General features: G+C 45.3%; 1 protein-coding gene across 1 annotated transcript in view; it reads left to right on the forward strand.

The window, feature by feature from the left end:
* The window catches only part of ARID1B (AT-rich interaction domain 1B), a 312,324-nt gene that overhangs the window by 282,596 nt on the left and 12,846 nt on the right, over nucleotides 1-16,882 (forward strand). The window contains 4 exon segments of the mRNA XM_026044358.1: nucleotides 1,147-1,356; nucleotides 4,786-4,990; nucleotides 14,233-14,371; nucleotides 15,987-16,159. Of these exon segments, the coding sequence (XP_025900143.1) occupies nucleotides 1,147-1,356; nucleotides 4,786-4,990; nucleotides 14,233-14,371; nucleotides 15,987-16,159 (727 nt within the window).

Consider the following 16,882-nt stretch of genomic DNA (forward strand, 5'->3'; position numbering starts at 1 on the left):
AGGGAGATAGAGAGCCTGTTGCCCTTTGCAGGGTGACACGTGCAAGGTGAGGGGAGGCAAGGCCTTTGAGGTTGTGGGCAGCTGGATGCCACCGCACTGCATCTTCCTCATGTCAGTGCCATCCCTCCACAGTGCTCTGTGGGACCGGGGCAGGTACTGGCTCTGTAGCATCCCTGGGGATCCCTTAGGATCTATTTAGAGCTGTTCAGCTACAAATAAGTCATTGCTTACCGTCTCATGTTCAAAATGAGCGAAAGGTTAAGGAAGGAAAGGGTGGTAGACTTTGAGGAAATATCTACTGCATTTGAAGAAATATCTACTGCAACCAAGTACTGCAGCCAGTACTTGGTTGGCAGTGGTGGCTCAGCTCCGTTTACATCCCTGTTTTTCCTCAGGTCATAATATACGTGCTGTTTCTAAAGGTAGGGTATACGAAATGCTTTTTCTATTTCCTCCTCCACGAGGGGAGAGCAATAACTCATGACCATGCAGCTAATTGGCAGTTCACACAGAGTATTGCCACCAATCTACTTGTACCGTGGGCCTTCCTATTCATCTTTCTTTTTTTAGCCAGCAGTGGTGTGAAGAAATAGAAAAGCATAACCATTTATGACTATCTGAATTGAGCACTGCTCCCCAGAGTGCCCCGTTGCCATAATTCATGTTTTAGGTTGTTCCTGTGCAATTCCTGTTCTCGTAGAGCAGTTAGGTTTTCTTGCACCTTTCTGTGCGGGAAGGTGGATGGAGTCAGCTTGATTTGTTTTTAGGATTTTACAAAGTTGTGTGGGACAAATTTGTTTTTTTTTTAATGTTGCCAAACTGCTCAYGAGAAGCACTATGCGAGAGCTATCTGTTATGAAAATGATATGAGGCAACATCAGAAACTTGCCTTCTGGGATCCAAAGTTGAGATCAGAGAAAGAAATATGAAAATCGGGAGTTTGGGCCCTGTATTTGCAAAGCTGAATTTTCAGTAAATGGACAGTGTACTGTTTGTGCCTGAACTAGTAGCCTTCATTCCTGACTGTTGTGTGATAGCTTTAGTTTGTTTGACATCTTCTCTTTTTCAATGTTGTGAGTTTCTTACTTTCTTTTCCCTCCCCCTCCCACCCTTCCCCCAACTCTTTTTGTTCTTTTTGCTATCCAGAAATCGAGTTCCTCTACCACAACTGGAGAGAAGATCACGAAAGTCTACGAACTGGGAAGTGAGCCGGAGCGCAAGATGTGGGTCGACCGGTACCTCACCTTCATGGAGGAGCGGGGCACGCCTGTGGCCAGCCTGCCGGCCGTGGGCAAGAAGCCCCTGGACCTCTTCAGGCTCTACGTCTGTGTCAAGGAGATCGGAGGCTTAGCACAGGTGAGAAGAAATTCCCTTGGAAGTGAACGCTTGGGAAGTTCGATGCACACCCTGTGATTTTCTGCCAGTTACACCGTTACATTTTTAGCACTGACAGGAGAACAAAGAAAATTGTGTTTCGTGATAATCAGGCTTTAATGTTTTTTTTCTGACTACATTTTGGTCTGCATAATCACCCTAGAAATGAGCGGTTTGGAACRAAATTGACCATCACCAGAGGCAGATTAAGTTGTTATCTGTTATGGGGAATCCAGCAATGCTACTAAGAGAAGAAAAAAAGAAGACTGCTGGATCAAAGTACTGAGTAAGAAGCAGATGATAGGGCTGAAAGGAAAGAGCTGGAAGGAGAAAGAGGTTTTGAAATGCATCATCCTCAGATAAGTGTACTGCCTTTAGGACAAGTCATTTCTTCTGGAAAGTAGCAGAGAGATTCTTGAAACTATCCTTTGTCCCAGACCTTTCATGTCTTAAGTGACTGTATATTGTGCATTTTTCCCTTAGATGTGGATTGTGCCTTCCCGGTGTTTGGAAGATGCTTGTGGGATATTTTGTTTTTCCTTGTAAACATAGTGATAGCAAGAGCGAGGTGAATCACATAACTGAGACAAAGGAAAATAAAGGCAGAAAGAGCTGAGAATAAGGAACCCCAGTGTTAGCAGGCAGGCATGCAGCTTTTTGCGGCCTTGTTCCTGCCACGAAGAGTGGGTGCTATGTTGCAAATGGGAGCTGCTTTGGTTTGTATTTCCAGTTAACTGGAACTAGGGTTTCTTTGCAAAAGGATGTATGGAAAATTATTTACTTGTCGCTCTGTATGATTGACCACCCCAGAGYAGAAGCAAATGTTTCCTTGTCTGTATGGCACTGTAGAAAGGGATGGCAGGAGAACTGCTATGAGAAGGTCAGTAGAAGCCAGCCTAGCTTGGCACTCAGTTGTCTCCTCTGCTGATGCTTACAGAGCTTGGAGCTTCTCCCGTGTCTGGGGGATCAGTCAGGCTAAGTGCTGAAAGTTACTGTGAAGTGCTGGGATCTCTAATTTCCCAGGATTTAGGAACAGTTGAGGATGTTTCAGTGCATTGCAGGATGAGGCCCTAAACTCATATGTGTAGATAAAATATCTSTATATAATACTTAGTATTAAAATAGATATAACTTCACACTAACCTACAAAATTTGAACATCAACGTATGGCAAATCAAATTAAATCCTGAAAGCTCTTTTAGTGATATATCTGGTAAGTTCAGGAAAGACACTCACAGCATCAATTAAAACACTTTTAATGCTGTTTTTAATAGCACACTTTACAACATAGAATTTGGCTGCTGAATTAGGTCATTGGCCCTTCAAGTGCAGCGACGTTAGCTGTTCCTGTTAGCGAAGGAAGGCAGAGAACCCCAATGCAGTTCACCTTGCCAGTTGTTAAATGCTAAATATGGGCAAGAGATGGAATCTTGACATTTTCAGTGATTAGCTCATGCCCCCTCCCAGCATCATAAAGATTTGATTACTTTTACCTCAAAAACTTTATTACAGGTAAATCGTGTCATGCAGCTTCTCTGCCTCATATGGTTTGATTGGGGCTGTGGTATATGACTGTTGGCATTAAAAATTAAGCAGGAAGGAGAGGTTCAAATGAGATATGCTAGAGAGACCTTCATATTGCTCACTACCTGRGAATTTATTTTGTTTTGGAAAACACAGGGAAAATTTGCAGTGAGCCATTATGCCTTGCCAAAGAATAGATGCTGTGCACTTGAACTCATTTTTGAAGGAGCCGGAGCTGCAGATTTGTGTGCTAGAGTGCTGATAAGAATTGACACTGAAAATAGAGGCTCCTGGTTTTGCCGTTACGCCCACATGAATGATCACCGTGCTTGCCTGTTTGGGGCTATGAGAGGTGCAGGACTTTGCCTGATTAGATTTATTTAAATGCATTTGAGTAATGCTCTGCTATAAAATTGTCGCTTCCCCTGCTACGCTCCGCGTCGCACGGTGCTGCCCAGAGCGCGGCGGGGACCGCGGCTGTGCAGCAGCGGGACGTATCCGCCGTCTGAATCCTTGCAAATGAYGGGATCCCAACACGAGCAGAGCAGCTGCTGGCAGCCTTCCTTTAAATGCCAATATAGCGGGCATTTAGGCATGAATGTTTCTGTTTGCATTATGCAGTGTGTTCATTATGCACCAGTTAGAGCTAAGTCAGTAGGCACAAAGGGCTCTGTAACTGGATTTCAAGCCTCAACAGGGGCAGTTTACGAAAACCTCTTCTCCTTTAACTCCTGGCTTTTTGCAGGATGTACCAGAGAAATAAAAACATTTCGCCRAGCACTGCCAATCTGCCTGCTATTAGCACTATCCCCAAAAGATCTTTGTGGACTGGCAGCAGGTGCAATGTTATTAGACGCGGAAATGTAAGAAATATTTCCTTGGCTGGAACACAGACTCCGGCAGCAGGATGGCTCATGATAACCTTTGTAGCTATACCAGTTAAGTTGGGATCATAAAATCTCATGGCTGGGGCCAGTGCTGGTCATCGTGACGTGCAAGAATCAGGACTCTTCTGCAGTGAAGGCCGAGGTGCTCGGCCTCCCAACACCCATTTGTTTTGGCCCTGCCTCCCCTCTTGGGATCATGCGCAGCCTTTGCAYGACAGTGGGAGTGAACACTGGGCATTACAATAAAAATACTGGCGGCTGCGACTGGTACAGCTGAGCGAGGCAGCGGTATCAGCCAGGATGACAAATGAACTGAGCTGTAGCTTCACATCGGCAGTGTCCGAGGGACTGATGAACAGCTTCTTCCAGTACTCTTTGTCAGCACTGTAACACAGAGTATTGCTGGCCTAGCCCCATGTGTTTGAAATCTGCTTTAATTAATTAATGGGTCTCGTTTCACTTTGCCTCTCATCTTGCAAAAGGATCATTGATCTGTCCCTGCAAGACACCCTAAAGTGACAGGACTTGAACCGGCAATTACGGGCTAAACTGTATGACAGCTGGTGGCTGTTTTGGAGGGAAAATTATTTTTCATATCAGTGCTCAACCACTTAAATGGCAGAATAATGCTGTTATTGCTTTCTAAATTAGTTTTTAGGAGCTACTTTTTAATTAGAAGGGGGTGGCAGCGGGTGTGTGCTGGGAGATGAATTGCTCGGGGAGAGCGCGCGCCCCGGCAGAGCGCGGCGGGCCCTTCGGAAGACGTGCCCTGCAGAAGGCTCTCAACGAGCAGGGCTTTTTATGTAGCTATCAGCAGCTTTCTTAATGGCTTTATTACTGTAAATGCTGTCTATGCACTGCTGCGTGTGGGAGTAATGAACAGTAGTTAAAAAAGGAAAATAAAAAGTAAACCAAGACATTAAGTGCTGTTCTTGTCTCCCGACTTTTAAGCAACACACTTTGCTGCAAAAGCCCATGGCTCTGCCGTTTGCTGTTGCAGGTTAACAAGAACAAGAAGTGGCGTGAGCTGGCGACCACCCTGAACGTGGGCACCTCGAGCAGTGCAGCCAGCTCCCTGAAAAAACAGTACATCCAGTACCTGTTCGCCTTCGAGTGCAAGATCGAGCGCGGGGAGGAGCCCCCGCCAGAAGTCTTCAGCACCGGAGATACTAAGAAACAACCTAAGATCCAGCCGCCATCTCCTGGTGAGTAGCAAAACTGCAGCCGCTTATGCAACCGTTTTTTTAAGAACGCGGAAGTTGCTCGTTGGGCTGCACGTGGTGCCTTTGGAAGCATCGCCGCTGCATCACGAAGGAGGAACTAGCTGGAGAATGCGTTGTTGGCCCCCGGCTGCAAACCTGAGCTAGTTCCTGGCTCAAGTGGCACCCAGCTCTGAAGTTAGGTGCCTGTTTTGTCATTGCTCGCTCACACAAAAATATATACTCACTCAGAGGTATAAAGATGTGCACATCAACATATGCTTAAGTATCTGCTGCTCAACCTGACAGATTCAAAGTCAGCAAAGTTGGAGAGAAAGCATCTGCAGGGATATGCTGCAGCGTGTGCTGTGGTGTGCGTTGAACATGGGGCACCCGGTGTTAGAACTGCCCGTTTACTTAGAAATCAGGTTCTGTTGCTTACTGTTTCGTTCCTGCTGCTCTGAAGCTGCACGTTCATCGTGGCTGTTGGGGGGTAGAACTCGAGCTCGGGGCAAACGAGGACGGCAGGCACTGGCCTGACCAGTGGCTCCCGCTCATGCGGGTGCTCTGAGGCTCCTCGTGGTGAACACGGGGCAGCTGGAGGGAGCCCAGAGGTCGGTGCCTCCGCGCAGGCAGGCTCGGCGCGTTAGGGACGCGCTCTCTGGGCTGCTGCTGCCTATCCCGGGCAGCAGATGAGCTCTTAGCATCTTCTCTGAAACCCACTGCGGGCAGTGCTTCGTTTTGGTCACTCCTTGGTGGTGGTTGAAACCAGTTTTCCTTCTGGGTTATTTTAGCTCAAGAATTGATGGTCATAATTGATAGTCAACATAGGAAAATTTTTAAATAGTAACTTCTTAAGCACATAGAAAACGAGGTGATAAATATTTTTCTCTAATGCTAACTCCTGGTCTGTCTATGAAAGAGGAAAATTTTCCTCTGATTTGCTGGCCATTAGACTTTCCTGATCAATAAGATAATTTTGTTAATAAGTATCTTCACAATTACTATCAGGCCAACCACCTCCTCTTACTGCCAGCAGAATATCATTTATGGAATAACTATAAGCTGTTTCCTGTATTAGATGGCAGCATTTAATATAAGCAAAAAGTATTTGAAATAATTTAATTTCTGTTATTGCACTTTACTGGCTGAAAATAGGAAGTGAAGAGTCAGGGATCTAGCAAACTCTCCAGGCAGTTTGCAGGCTACAAGGGCTCAGTTTGAGAATTCCTCTCCTAGACACCAGAAACTGCAAAGACCTTTTTAATCACATAATACAGTTCTTGTCTTTACAAGATCATTTCTTATGATAGTGCTTTGTCAGTAGAGTAAAAGATACAGGCTCTAAGGCTTAAGTCTTTTCGTTTTATAGACTAATGTATTCTGTAAGAATTTTAGGGGAATGTGTTAGTTCAAATGTTTTTTCCTAGCTACATCTCTCCCTGTAATACCTTACATAATTCTTCTTCCTTGTTAACATATATTACCATCAGGTATCCCAAACCTGATTATTTAATATACAAAACAGTTATGCTGCTTTGCAAAGCAAGCTTACAAACTTGGGAGAAAAACACCTAGTATTAGAAGTGAAGCGTATGGTCCAAATATTTATGTGCCTGGCACAAACACAGGGTGTCAGAAGGTGCCCCATTGTTAAAATTAAAAGATGTTTGGATTTGCTTGTCACCTCCAGAGACAGCTGGTAAGGGGAGCTGAAGTTGGCAGGCTTGTTAAGGAGGGTGAAAAGGAAATTCATTTAGGAAGAAAAAAAGAGAAAGAAAAAGCTAAACAGCAGTGCTGAAATTGAAACCGTATTCTACTTGTTTTTCCTCTTTTCTTTTGTCCTTCCTTTCCAACACTGCTCTCAGTAATTTTGTTCAGGGACAATCAAAATAAAATATGCTGAATTTTGAGATGAGGAAACAGTCTTTAAATATGTGGACTTGAAACAAAGCAATGTAAATGCCCCTTTTCACAAGGTCCTTTTGCATCATCACGCTACAGATGAAAATGACAAAGTCCAAGTTTAAATTTATCATGACTTTCAAACAAATTGTCTATGAAGAGAACTGAAACTATTTTTCTAAAATAAAAACACAGCAGGACGCAGAGACTAGAAGAGAGGAAAGCAAGCAAAGATCTCAAGGTTTGTTTTGTTGGCTAGAAAAGAACTCATGTCACTGAATGGACTGCACTTCTGTACGGAGAAAAGCTTTCCCAGTGTGTATCAGCTTTAGTACATGAAGTCCCGCTGAGGTATAGATGCTGCAGAGACTACAAGCCTGTTCTCTTAATAGTCAGCTTTTTCCCTTGCGCCTTTTTCTTTAGTGCATACCAACATTAACATCTTAACTGCACAAAAGAAGTCGAGTTGTGGATGTACTTTAGATAATCTGTTAGTTTTGGGCATTCACACAGAACAGGAGCCCAACATAACAAGCAACAGTAGCCTTGAAAGGTCCTTGCTTTAAACCTTAGGGCCTCTGTTGTGCAGTTCGCTCGGTGTAGGCAGAGCCGCTTTGAAGCCAAATCCATTTTGCAGAGAGCTAGTTGCAGTATTAGTGCCTAAGTTAATACTGCTTTATTTTTTTAAGAAAAAGCAGGGAGTCTTGGAGAGGAGACTGTTGTGTCTTGTCCAATTCTAACCAGCTGATGCTATGAGATCAGGATCATGAGAGAGTTTTAAAGTCAGCCGATCCTCATAAAACCTTTAAAAATAAGTGTTTTAATTGCTAGTAAAAAATATGCAGGGCTTAGCAGCCTTCTTGGTGCAGAGAAGAATTCAGTTCCTGGAAAACTGCAAGGTAGGTGCTACAAATGGTACAGAGAGATTGAAGTGCCATCCAGAGCAAGATAGTTCTTACAGACGTCCCACAACCAAGGGGCAAATATGCGACTGTCTTCTGGATAATCTTTAGAGTGCAAACCGTGAGGGAACACCATGAAGACAGTGTAACAACCATAGGGAGCAGATTCCTACGGAACAACACAGTTGGAGAAAGCACWTGATGCACAAGTCATATTTACTGGACTACGATGCAGTGCTCTGGACTCATGTGTTAGCCATTTCCTGTTAGCTCTGTGTTTGGGATTCCCCCGTCATTCCTACATTTTKCAATATCGCTCCAATGGAGCAGGGGGTGCAGAGTGAGCTCGGTGCTGGCTGCCCACTGCCCTCCAGCCGGTGCAGACCTGCCCTCGGAGAGGCTCCCTGCAGGCGCTACGGGCCCCTCCAGTCTGCAGCGCTCACCAGGGGTGTGGGCAGAGACCAGGGCCCTGCAGGTCACATTCTGCTTTCTGGCCAAAAGACACACGAGTTAGGTGGCAAACTGTGAACTGGAAGTGGCGCTGGTCAGCCATCGTGCTGTAGCAGGGATGGGGAACAGAAACAACTTTCGAGACACGTCAGCACAAAGGAGTTGGTTACTCCCTGCTGTACCAAAGTCCCTACCAAAGTTAGGGACCGACGGGCCTGCGCTGCCCCRATGCGGTACGAGGGCGGCAGGGCTGCAGCGGACCGTGCAGCTAAAACTCTGGTGTCAACAGCGAGGTCATTACCACACACTTGGAAACCCGTGTGCCAAGGAGCATGCCAGGAGCGGGAACATCCCCACGTTTCCTTGTCAGCGGAGACCCTGGGCCTGGAGTGTGGGTCCAACCCACCGAGACCCAGCGCCACAGTTCCACGAGCGCGTCCCCAGGGAAAGCCATCCGCCTCCCATGCCTGGAGCGCTGCTTTTAGCCCTCAGGTGATGCCACAGAGCGTGTCACGAGGCCCAGCAGGGAATCCCCACGGAAGAGGGATGGGTGCCGGGTGYGGGGCCCGGCCCCGCGAGCGGCGCCCTGAATCCGTGCAGTGTAAGTGATCCTGCCGGCGAGGCGGCCGGCAGCTCACTCCGAGGACGGGAATGTGCTTAACCTTCCGTAACCCCTCCATTGTTTACCTTAGAGAATGCRTCTGTAGCTTCTGGCACAAGGTAGGGATATCCTAGAGAGCGTGTCAGGCCTCATGTTAGCSGAGTTTCAAGAGGCTGCAGTCTTTTTTTTTTCTTTTTTTTTTTTTTCCTGAATGGAAAAACATTGCTGGCCCGAGGGAGRTTTTTTCCCCCCTCACCTGCGTATTTCAGCTTGTTGAAGCCAACGGGTCCCTCACTGGCGAGCGGCCTTCGCAGGGGAGCAGCCGCTGCAGGGCCGGCTGCCGGGAGCGGCGCGGCCGGGGCGAGCGCGGGGACCTTGTCTCTGCACGGAGCAAGACTCCGCTTCCCCTCCGTTTGGAGTGTTTTGTTCCAAAAAGTCTTGGAAACATTTTCTCCTTACAAATCCGCAGGTGTGAGATGAAGAATTAAATMTGTGCACACCGGGTGCTTTCCTGGACACCTACAGATCAGTCATGTAAGCAGAGATTACCTGTGCTAAAAGAAAGGACATAGAGTTTTCATCTTCCTTCTCAGTTAATTGTCTTGTACTGATGCTTTTGAAGCACTTGAAAAGGTAGAGTTTCTGCTCCAGGAGGTCCTCAGTCACATTTGAACAGCTTTGCAACAGTAAAAATGAAGGTGAAACCTGGAAACAGAAGATGGTACTTCCTTACAAAGGCTTGTTTTCGTGTGCTTTAATTGGAAGATAGTGCTAATAGCAGTGTGTGTAAGAGATCTGATCTAGGTGTGTGTGAGGGAACATAATTAGTTTGCATTTTATATGTGTGCACACAGGCTGACGTGTGCACAGGTAGTACACAAAACCGGTGTTCAAAGTACGTCGTTGTTGTTGTTGAAACGTCAAGTGCTCGGTAGTTAGGAAATGCCAAAAGTGAGATACAATCTTTGCAACTTAATTATGTTTCCTTGTGCATGGACAGTTTGATACACTCTTTAATTACGCAGTGTCGTTCCAGTTCTTCCATGAAATCTCTGTGTCATTCATGCACTCAGTAAATGAGCAGCTATTCAGTATTTTGTGTCACCCTCACTGCTTAATACGTGGCCATTACATAAGGCACATTTTTCAAGCCAGACTCAGGCAGAGAATTATTGATTTATTCCTTGGTTTTCCTCTGGCTGTCATCACARCTGTATTTGAGGGCTTTAAAAGCATTAATCAATCTTTGCACTACCCATCTGAGGGGAGAAGTAATATACGATTCCCAGTCTACGAACAAGGAACTGGGCCACCAAAAAATTTACATCATAAGTATCTGCTAATTCTGCCTGCCAGTTTTCTGTGTTTTGCCATGTATATTATTCTAGCTGCTGCCCTGCATCTTCTGCACAACTGCAAATCAGCTTGTCTAAAGAGAGCCTCTGAGAAAAGAAACACATATGAGTACCACTTGTGAAAAATTTAGCTTCACTCATACGCCCAGTATGCACAGGCACTTGGTAGCGGAGCAAGAGCGGAATTCAGTTCTCTAGGGCAGAATTCAGCATCATCTGCCTTAATCGTGGCAGCTGGATGCTGTTCCTGGGTGTTTAATCATGCCTTCTCCGCTGCTCGGCCGCGCTCGCAGTGCGCTGTGCTCCCAGCACGTGCCGCCGAGGACGCAGAGACGTGCAGCAGCAGGACAAGGGCAGGACAAGGTCCCGGGGCAGCGCAGCCGGCGGGATGCAGAGGCAGCCCCCAAGGCTGAGCTGTGTGGCAGGAGGCACCGGCCCCGCCGGGCTGCTGCGTGTGTTTGTGGGGGTTGGTTGCTTGCTTGGTTTTGTCTTCTGATTTCCAGCTTATCCCAGGGCATTTTTATCGCCACCTCCTATTCTCCTCACTTGTCCTGTCTCAGTGTCCCCTGCTGTAGATTTTTACATCTTTGGGGTTTCGCTTTCCCATCTCTTCACCTGCATATCCCTGATTTCTCCCTCGACAGACATCGCCCCCTTCCCGCCCCAGCCSGTGAGCCCAGCCCAGCCCAGGCTGCCGCCCCTGCCTCCCCCGCGGGCACTTTGTGCTCAGCGCTTCACCCGCCGCTTCTGCCTCTGCCCAGACCGTATCTCTCATCACGTGCCTTCTCTGGGCTTTCCTCATGTTCCCTGTTGCCTAGGCCATATCCATGAAAACTAAAGACTTCTGAGACCCCAGTCTGGTCTCAGCCACATCTGTATCTTCTTTCTAGGTGCCTAGTCCCCTAGTCAGCCTTGTTCTGCTCTGCTTTTCTGTCAGCTGTCAGAGACTCTCATTCCCTTCCCCTTTTGATGCCAAGCTGGAGTTGTAACCTTTAAGGGCTTGTGCAGGCTGGCCTCCCTGCTGAAGGTTCACGTTCAAGACTGGCCATGTGAACCCAAGGGTTGTATTACAGTGAAGGTCCTGCTCACCTCCGGCCTGAAATAACTGCAAATGGCATCTCCAGAAACCCAAGTGCTGCATGTGTAGCAAGCTACCAATACGCACCTGCAAAGGGGTATTTTTCACAAGTTTGTGATGGGGCTAAATCAGAATAAAAGCCTAACAGCAAAGGGGCTTCTCGTGTCACACGTGTCCCTGCCATTAGGGCTGTTTTTCATGTCTCTGCATCAGTGAAGGGAGCACAGGTGCTGTGACTGGAAAAGGCGAGCAAATACACAGAAAAATATTTCTCTTTTGGGAGAGAACAGCAGAGGACCTTTTATTTTTTAAGGCATAGTCTTAGAAAAAGCTGACCAGCTACASCTGACATTTAAGAACAAGAAAGTCAGAGGGAAAGCTCCATGTGGGTAACTTCCTTATGGCTGGCTGAGCCATGAACCAAAGATGTAACTGCACATCCCATCCTGCAAGAGCAGGAGTTCAGCACCTGCAGCATCAGCTGGAACCATTTTGAGTACATGCTTTTAAGGAATGTGCTCTTTGTATTGACACTGTTTCTAGAAATAGAAGTGACCTCTTCAGTGGCCTGGGCGTTCGTGGCCCAGAGGGAGCTGCGGTTGCTCGTAGGTCTCAGCACACATGGGCCCTTCTGGTGGCTGCTGACCTGGTAAGCGGCGCGGTGGAAGCGCTTTAGTCCCTGTGCTCCTTAGAGGTGTCCCTGGGCCCGTGGAGGTCACGAGCGAAGGACACGAGCAAAGCACCGCCAGAAACTTTGCACTTCTCATGCTAATACTTGCCATGCGTTTTTCAGCTGCTGGTAAGCAGGAGTTTAGAAGGAGGGGGAAGGGGGGATCCAAAGCCCTTCCACCATCACCCAGCAGACAGCAGTTCCCACTTGTAGGTTCTTAGTTCTTCTAAAATCTGTTCTCACAGAGAAGGATTTTATAAAGCACACGGTTCCTTCATAATAAAAATACCTTATATTCACACAGCCCATAAATACCGAAAAAATATTTCCCTTGTTTTCTTTAATTTCACTTTAGAGGTGAATTAAGTTCTTGCTGCTCAGGTAGGCTGGGGAAGAACGTTCTTGCTTTTACTTGCCCTTTGTAAGAGAAACACGGAATGTGCAGCTCGAGGCAGTAGCATGTTTGCAGTAGTATCTGAGTATGCCAAGGTGCTTACATGATTCTCATAAAGCACCACAGTGTGTGACTTAGCTCTAGGATTGTGTTTGAAGTGTTTGCAAGGGCAAGAAACCCTGCCTGAGTCAGGGTCACTTAGGCAAAGGGCTCCCTTTATGTCCACAGGACCACTTTGTCATAAGTATCGTTTCATTATAATGCTAAAGCCCTCAGTCAAATGTGGCATTAATTTTTGTAAATGTTACTGTATTGATGGAAGCAGGGAGGTTTTCTTAAACTTTCTTTGAACCGTTTTACTGGACGGGCCTCAGAAGGCTGAGGGTAAGAATAACGTGAACTACAGGATGTGGATTTCCTGTCGCTTGGTTTTCTGGGACTGATTTCCAAGTAGAATATGAGTTACAATATAAATGAAACATATTTAAAAGGGAGTTCTTCAGTTAAAAATAAGTTCTGCCTATCAAGGTGGCCCTCTAGCATTTGAAATCAACCTTGAATCTGGTTGTTCTTTCATGTACAGAAGAACCTCCAGCCTTTACCACCTCTTTCAGTTTTCCCTTTAATAGCAAATCATAAAGTTTTGTTCACTGGCTGTTGAATGTACATGGTTAGGTGCTAGAAAATGCTTACGAGATGCAGTTCATTAGAAGAGAAAGAGAGAGATTTCCTGAGTCAAAGTTGTGTCTCTTGAGCTGTGTCTATTCCATTTGTGTGTATGTGTTTTTTTTTTCCTTTTTCTGTTGGTGATTTTGGTTGAATTTGGTTGATTCTGTTGGCGATTTTAATTTTGCTTGGTGTTGAGCACCAAGCAGCCAAATATCTCTAACCAGATCCTAATCTGTTATCRTCAATTCCCATGACAGTCTTGAGGAATTTATATGAAAATAGTAACTTCAGTGTCTACTTTACAAGACTGGTCTGAATATAGTTTATCATTAGCTTAAGTGACATATTCATTTAATGTCCTATATTGATTCCCAGTATTACTGCTCAGCCTCCTTAGAATAGAACATTTCACACTTTTCTACRGTCACTTTTATATCAAGAATATAGCAATTTACCACAACTAAAAAGGACAGGGGTGCAAGTACTCTCTTATTGTCTGAGATCTCAACATGAATGTTTCTGGAGGTCAAATAGATGCTGTGCAGAATCGACAAGAGTCTTGTTGCACATGCCCTGCGTTGATCCTTCTGTGACTGCTATTTTTACAAATTTACTAGGAGTGTTAGTCATAGCCTTCTGTTCAAATTTTGCTTTCAGTGATTGCTTTCTTCTTCTCCAAGACTGCCCTTTGCATTCCCTAAAAATCCTATGCTGCCTGGAAGATGGCATGGGGTTGCAGCGCACTGCTCATCATTTGCTRTGTTTCACTTTAGGAATGTCTGCTCTTTAGTGGTAGCTGAAACTGTGAATTTACACTAATAAGTGTTTAAATTTGTAAGGAAAGGCTTCCGGCTGAAATTGTCTTATAAACGTATATGTTGAGATAATGATTATATAAAGAAGCTGCGCCAAAGAACAACCTTTCATTTACTTTGTTGTCAACTATAGACAATTAACTTTGTGCCTCTGACCTCTGATTAAATGATCCTTCATCTACATGCTTTCTATTCATGTTGCTTCAGGCTGCAGATTAAATTCACGGTTCTAGAAAAGATGATGGCWGTTACTGTACAGCATATCCTGATCTCAGAGGGTTTGGGGGGAACTTACAAAGTATGATGTAATGAGATGCATGATATAAGTAGGCTCATGGGGAAAAGAACTAGTTTCTCTCCTTATGAGGCTGCCACCTCATAATATTTCCTTTTTCTTTTAATTTCCCAGCTAATTCCGGTTCCTTACAAGGCCCACAGACTCCACAGTCTACTGGCAGTAATTCCATGACAGAAGTGCCAGGCGATTTGAAGCCTCCCACACCAGCATCAACACCTCATGGACAAATGACACCTATGCAGGGTGGCAGGTATGAAAAGTGCTTTGCTTCACTTTTGTTAGGCTGCAGTTCCACAGCTAAACCAGACTCACCCTTTTCCAGCTGCTCAGGATCTCATCAGATTCCCTGATGAAGCAACTGGAGACTTAAAAGCAGCAGAARAATGTTTTTGGAAGGGGAAGGAAAGAATAGGAAGGAGTTGGAGTTGCAGTAGCTTTTTAAATCCCAGAGAAGGACGGGAAGGGGCCAGTGCAGAGGAGGAAGTGGAAATAGGTGAAGAGGAGGAAGGTGAAAGCACCAGCTTGGAAGCACAACCTTTTTCTCTTGCTTGCAGTCCTCCTCTGGTGTTCAGGGCCAGTCAGTCCCACAGGAGGGAGAACTTTAAAACAGAAAGGATACAGAGAGAAGTTAATGGAATGATCAGGGAACAGGGAGATGAAGGAGCTTGCCTGGCTATGGGCGATATTGGTGGCCCTCTGTAAGTGTATTTGGTGACAAACATAAGTGATGGAGAACAGTTATTAATTAGATGAAGGGCAAAATCCACTCAAGAGTAAATGGATATAAACAAGCCATGAATCAATTGAAGCTGGAAATTAGAGGGTTGTTCCTAACTATTAGAAGTAAGGATCTTAAATACTCCTCTAATAAACATAGTGGTGGGAAAAGTCTGTGGTTTTATTTAATTTAATCAAATTATGAAAAGTGCACATAATAAGGTAGTTAAGTGAGATAAAGCATTCAGCTAGTGGGACAAGTAGATCCCTTTCAGTCCTGTATCCTGTAAACCACACATACCTGTCTAATCTACAGTGAAGTCTCCTGGCCATTTGCTAGAGGTCCTTAGCCTGCTGAAGTCCAGAAAAAAAAAAAAAATCCTGTTGACTTCAGTTGGAGTCAACTGGATTCATCACCGAATCTTAAACAATTTACAGAAACTTTGAAAACATTTGCAGTTTATTTTCTTCATCTGTAATAGTGCAGAAAGGATAACAACAATCTTTTTAAATCATCTGTAACTCATACTGAATTTTCTTCCCACTATATATATATATTTTCTTTTTTTTTGCTTTAAGAATAAGTCTGGTAGTTATTAGGGAAACTCGATTTTCTGAGCCCAGTTTGTAAGGGGTTTAGAATGAAGTTGACTGCAGCCAGAAAGGTTATTGCTTCACGATAGCAGTGAAGGATATTGGGAGGTAAATCAAATGTTGCTGCTTAGGCCTTCCTCTAGTACGAGAACAAGGGGATGCTTGGTAAACTTGAAAGGTAATAAATATTAAGCTGATAAAAAGCAGCAGCATTTTGATACAAGCATGTAATTAACCTCTAGAGCTCATTGCCTTGGGACAAGCATCTTWGTTAAATTTCAAAAAGATTTAGACTTTTATGTGGCTAGTAGGGCAGTGCACAGTTGAATTGGATTAAACCCACTGATCTTTAAGGTAAGTAGCCACATGAACTTGGGGAAAAAGAAGAACCAGATTTTTCAGTGACTGCGCGTTGTAAAAGCTTTTGTGTCTTCCTCGATGTATCTTGCACTGGTCCCCGTCGAGGACAGCTTTGCCTGGTGTGTTGTAGCCCAGTGTGTTTGCACAGCCCCTCGGACTCACAGTGTTAATGCCTGCTTTTCCTCACGTGCTAGGAACAGCGCCGTGAGCGTGCACGATCCCTTTTCGGATGTGAGCGATTCCTCGTTCCCGAAGCGCAACTCCATGACGCCCAACGCACCATACCAGCAGGGAATAAACATGCCAGACATGATGGGAAGGATGCCCTATGAGCCGAATAAAGATCCATTTGGCGGAATGAGAAAAGGTATTTTTTTGTGTCAGCTTCAGTGTATTCTTCCCAAATTTTACTCATGCAGTTGGRATATCTATGTCCCCAGAATGAACTTACCAGGGCTCTTGCATATGTGTCCAATTTTGCCATTAGTCAGATGGTGTCCTTGCAGCAGAAGTGAAGTTGCAGTGCAGCTAAGGGATCCAGTCACGTCCTCTCTTTGGCTGGGGATTCGTTTCATATACAGTGCTCACTGCTCCTTTTCTTGGATCCTTAAAATGTTCCCTGCCCAAGAATCTATACTAGATGCTACCCAGTATCCTATCCACAACCCCTGTGGAATGTGGGTACATGCGTGTATGGGAGTTTGGCAGGGAAGAGGAAAGTCTGATTCTGACAGCTTTCTAATCCAAAAGATGAGATTTTCTTTCTTTCTGTTTTGCAACATTCATATTTAGCATTATTTGGGTGAAAAAAAAAAAAGCAAAAGGGAATTGAACTTCGACTGTGAGGAGCATAGGGAAGGAGCTGCCTTGGTGCCTGAGGATCTGAGTTYGCTGGGATGAGATTACTTCCTTCACTTGCAGCTCCTTAATATTCTCACCATCGCCTTGGTAGTGGTGCTGCTTCATGTGTTTTCACCATATTCCAGGGAGCTTGCCACACGTCARCTAGTTCTGCCTGGCAGGGTTAGGAATCTGGACATTATTTTAAAATACATCATTTAATAGAACTCGCATATCCTCAACCCCCCAG

Source organism: Nothoprocta perdicaria, unplaced genomic scaffold, assembly GCF_003342845.1.
Source record: "Nothoprocta perdicaria isolate Ctin4 unplaced genomic scaffold, notPer1 scaffold_36, whole genome shotgun sequence".
Lineage (NCBI taxonomy): Eukaryota > Metazoa > Chordata > Aves > Tinamiformes > Tinamidae > Nothoprocta > Nothoprocta perdicaria.